Genomic DNA, 3,166 nt, shown 5'->3' on the forward strand with positions numbered 1-3,166 from the left:
GGTGCCACCTGGGAAGGCCCCGCTAACATCATATGACCTCTAATAGCTTTCTCTTTGAGTCTACTTTCCTTGTCTATAAAATGGAGATAATAAAACAAAAGGTTGGAGGGCTCTGAGAGAATTAAATGGGCCCTGTGTAAGGTGCCTCACACATGGGAGAACTCCATAAATTTCAGTCCCTTCTTCTGGCTTCTATAGATTGTTTTATTTAGATGAATGTTATTGATGTCACTCAATGGACATTCACTTGGTGCATACTCTGAGCCTAGATCTATCTTAGGTGCTTGGGGACACATGGGTGGATCTCCCAGATTGGCAGAATCCAGGAAAGCACCCACGAAGACTATCTGGATTAAAAGTCAGGGTCCCAAATACCTGTTGCCTTGCATTAAATTTATGTTGCACCCCTCAGTTTATGTCCTTGGGCAGGTGATCCTGTCTCTCTGAGCCTCAGTTGTATCATCTATACAATAGGGATAGTTGCAGTACCTAGAGGATCACGGTGACAATTAAGTGTACAATGCACAGCAAATGCACAAAGTAAGTGCTCAGTAAATTTAAAAACAGTGTCAGGAATGTCCTGGTGGTCCAGTGGTCAGGACTCGGTACTTTCCCTTCTGGTGGCCTGGGCTTGATCTCTGGTTGGGGAACCAAGATCCCTCAAGCTGTGGGGAAAGAAGCAAAAACAAAAATTAAAAGTCAGAGTTAGCCTCCCTTAAAGTTACCTCTCCTCTTACTGCTCACTTTGGCCACCAAACACCTCCTCAGATTTACCAAAGCAGGATGGCAGAAGAGAGGAAGCAAAAAGCCAGCATCTGAAGACTCTTTCTATCACTGATCCGCTGTGTGACCTTGCACATTCATTCAGCCTCTCTGTTCTTCAGTTTCCTATCCAAAAATTGGCGTTATAACAGTAGATACCTGTTAGGGTTTTTGTGAGGGTTAACTGAAGATACTACCCTGTTAGGGTTTTTGTGAGGGTTAACTGAAGATACTACTTAGAAATTCTTCTTTCTGCCCATGGACGCCGCTGAGAAAGCATCGTTGAAGTCTTCCCCGCCTCCACTGCCGTCATGTCTAAATCAGAGTCTCCCAAAGAGCCCGAACAGCTGCGGAAGCTCTTCATCGGAGGATTGAGCTTTGAAACAACCGATGAGAGTCTGAGGAGCCATTTTGAGCAATGGGGAACGCTCACAGACTGTGTGGTAATGAGGGATCCAAACACCAAGGGATCCAGAGGCTTCGGGTTTGTCACATACGCCACGGTGGAGGAGGTGGATGCAGCCATGAATGCAAGGCCACACAAGGTGGACGGAAGAGTTGTGGAACCAAAGAGGGCCGTCTCAAGAGAAGATTCTCAAAGACCTGGTGCCCACTTAACTGTGAAAAAGATTTTTGTTGGTGGCATTAAAGAAGACACTGAAGAACATCACCTGAGAGATTATTTTGAACAGTATGGGAAAATTGAAGTAATTGAAATCATGACTGACCGAGGCAGTGGCAAAAAGAGAGGCTTTGCTTTTGTAACCTTTGATGACCATGACTCCGTAGACAAGATTGTCATTCAGAAATACCACACTGTGAATGGCCACAACTGTGAAGTGAGAAAAGCCCTGTCTAAGCAAGAGATGGCTAGTGCTTCATCCAGCCAGAGAGGTCGAAGTGGTTCTGGAAACTTTGGTGGCGGTCGTGGAGGTGGTTTTGGTGGGAATGACAACTTTGGTCGTGGAGGAAACTTCAGTGGTCGAGGTGGCTTTGGTGGCAGCCGCGGTGGTGGCGGATATGGTGGCAGTGGGGATGGATATAATGGATTTGGTAATGACGGAAGCAATTTTGGAGGTGGCGGAAGCTACAATGATTTTGGCAATTACAACAATCAATCTTCAAATTTTGGACCCATGAAAGGAGGAAACTTTGGAGGAAGAAGTTCTGGCCCCTATGGTGGTGGAGGCCAATACTTTGCCAAACCACGAAACCAAGGTGGCTATGGTGGCTCCAGCAGCAGCAGTAGCTATGGCAGTGGCAGAAGGTTTTAATTACTGCCAGGAAACAAAGCTTAGCAGGAGAGGAGAGCCAGAGAAGTGACAGGGAAGCTACAGGTTACAACAGATTTGTGAACTCAGCCAAGCACAGTGGTGGCAGGGCCTAGCTGCTACAAAGAAGACATGTTTTAGACAATACTCATGTGTATGGGCAAAAACTCGAGGACTGTACTTGTGACTAATTGTATAACAGGTTATTTTAGTTTCTGTTCTGTGGAAAGTGTAAAGCATTCCAACAAAGGGTTTTAATGTAGATTTTTTTTTTGCACCCATGCTGTTGATTGCTAAATGTAATAGTCTGATCATGACGCTGAATAAATGTCTTTTTTTTTTTTTTTTAATGTGCTGTGTAAAGTTAGTCTACTCTGAAGCCATTTTGGTAAACTACCCCAACAGTGTGAAGTTAGAATTCCTTCAGGGTGATGCCAGGTTCATTTGAAATTTATTTACAAACCTGCTTGGTGGAGAAGCTGTTGTCTTCAGAACCTTGGTGTAGTTGAACTGACAGTTACTGTGTTGTGACCTGGAGTTCACCATTAAAAGGGTCACCCATGCAAAGTCATGGAGTTTTTTTTTTTTTTTTTTTTTTGGTTATTAATGATTGTTGGCACATCCTATGCAATATATCTAAATTGAATTATGGTACCAGATAAAGTTATAGATGGGAATGAAGCTTGTGTATCATCCATTATCATGTGTAATCAATAAAAGATTTAATACCCTCAAAAAAAAAAAAAAAGAAATTCTTAACACAGTGGCAGACAGAGTAAGTGTACATGTTCAGTTGCTAGTATTATTATTATCAATATTATTGTTACTACTACTATCCTACCATGCTATCTTCCACATCCACTCTGGCATCAATTCCTATGGTTCAGCTTCCTCAAAGCCTCTCAAAGCAGTCTCTATCCTCAATTCCTAAGCCTAGCCCTGTCTATCATTTCAGGCCTCTATTAGGGGCTTGTTAAAACACCAATTGCTGAGCCCCATTCAGCCATTAATAAACCCAGAGTTTTGATTCAGTGGGTCTGCCATAGACTCATTTGCATTTTTAGCAAGTTCCCAGATGACAATGATGCTCTGGTCCAAGAATTATCCTTGGACAACCTTGACTTCTTAGCTCT

The 3,166-nt window shown here is 43.2% G+C and overlaps 1 protein-coding gene across 1 annotated transcript; it reads left to right on the plus strand.

Moving 5' to 3' along the window:
• Positions 1-1,032: 1,032 nt before the first annotated feature.
• LOC101109899 (heterogeneous nuclear ribonucleoprotein A1-like) lies at positions 1,033-2,600 on the plus strand. The gene has a single exon (XM_004014498.6). The coding sequence runs from the start codon at positions 1,074-1,076 to the stop codon at positions 2,034-2,036; it is 963 nt and encodes a 320-aa protein (XP_004014547.1). The 5' UTR covers positions 1,033-1,073; the 3' UTR covers positions 2,037-2,600.
• Positions 2,601-3,166: the final 566 nt, after the last annotated feature.

Source organism: Ovis aries, chromosome 13 (assembly GCF_016772045.2).
Source record: "Ovis aries strain OAR_USU_Benz2616 breed Rambouillet chromosome 13, ARS-UI_Ramb_v3.0, whole genome shotgun sequence".
NCBI lineage: Eukaryota > Metazoa > Chordata > Mammalia > Artiodactyla > Bovidae > Ovis > Ovis aries.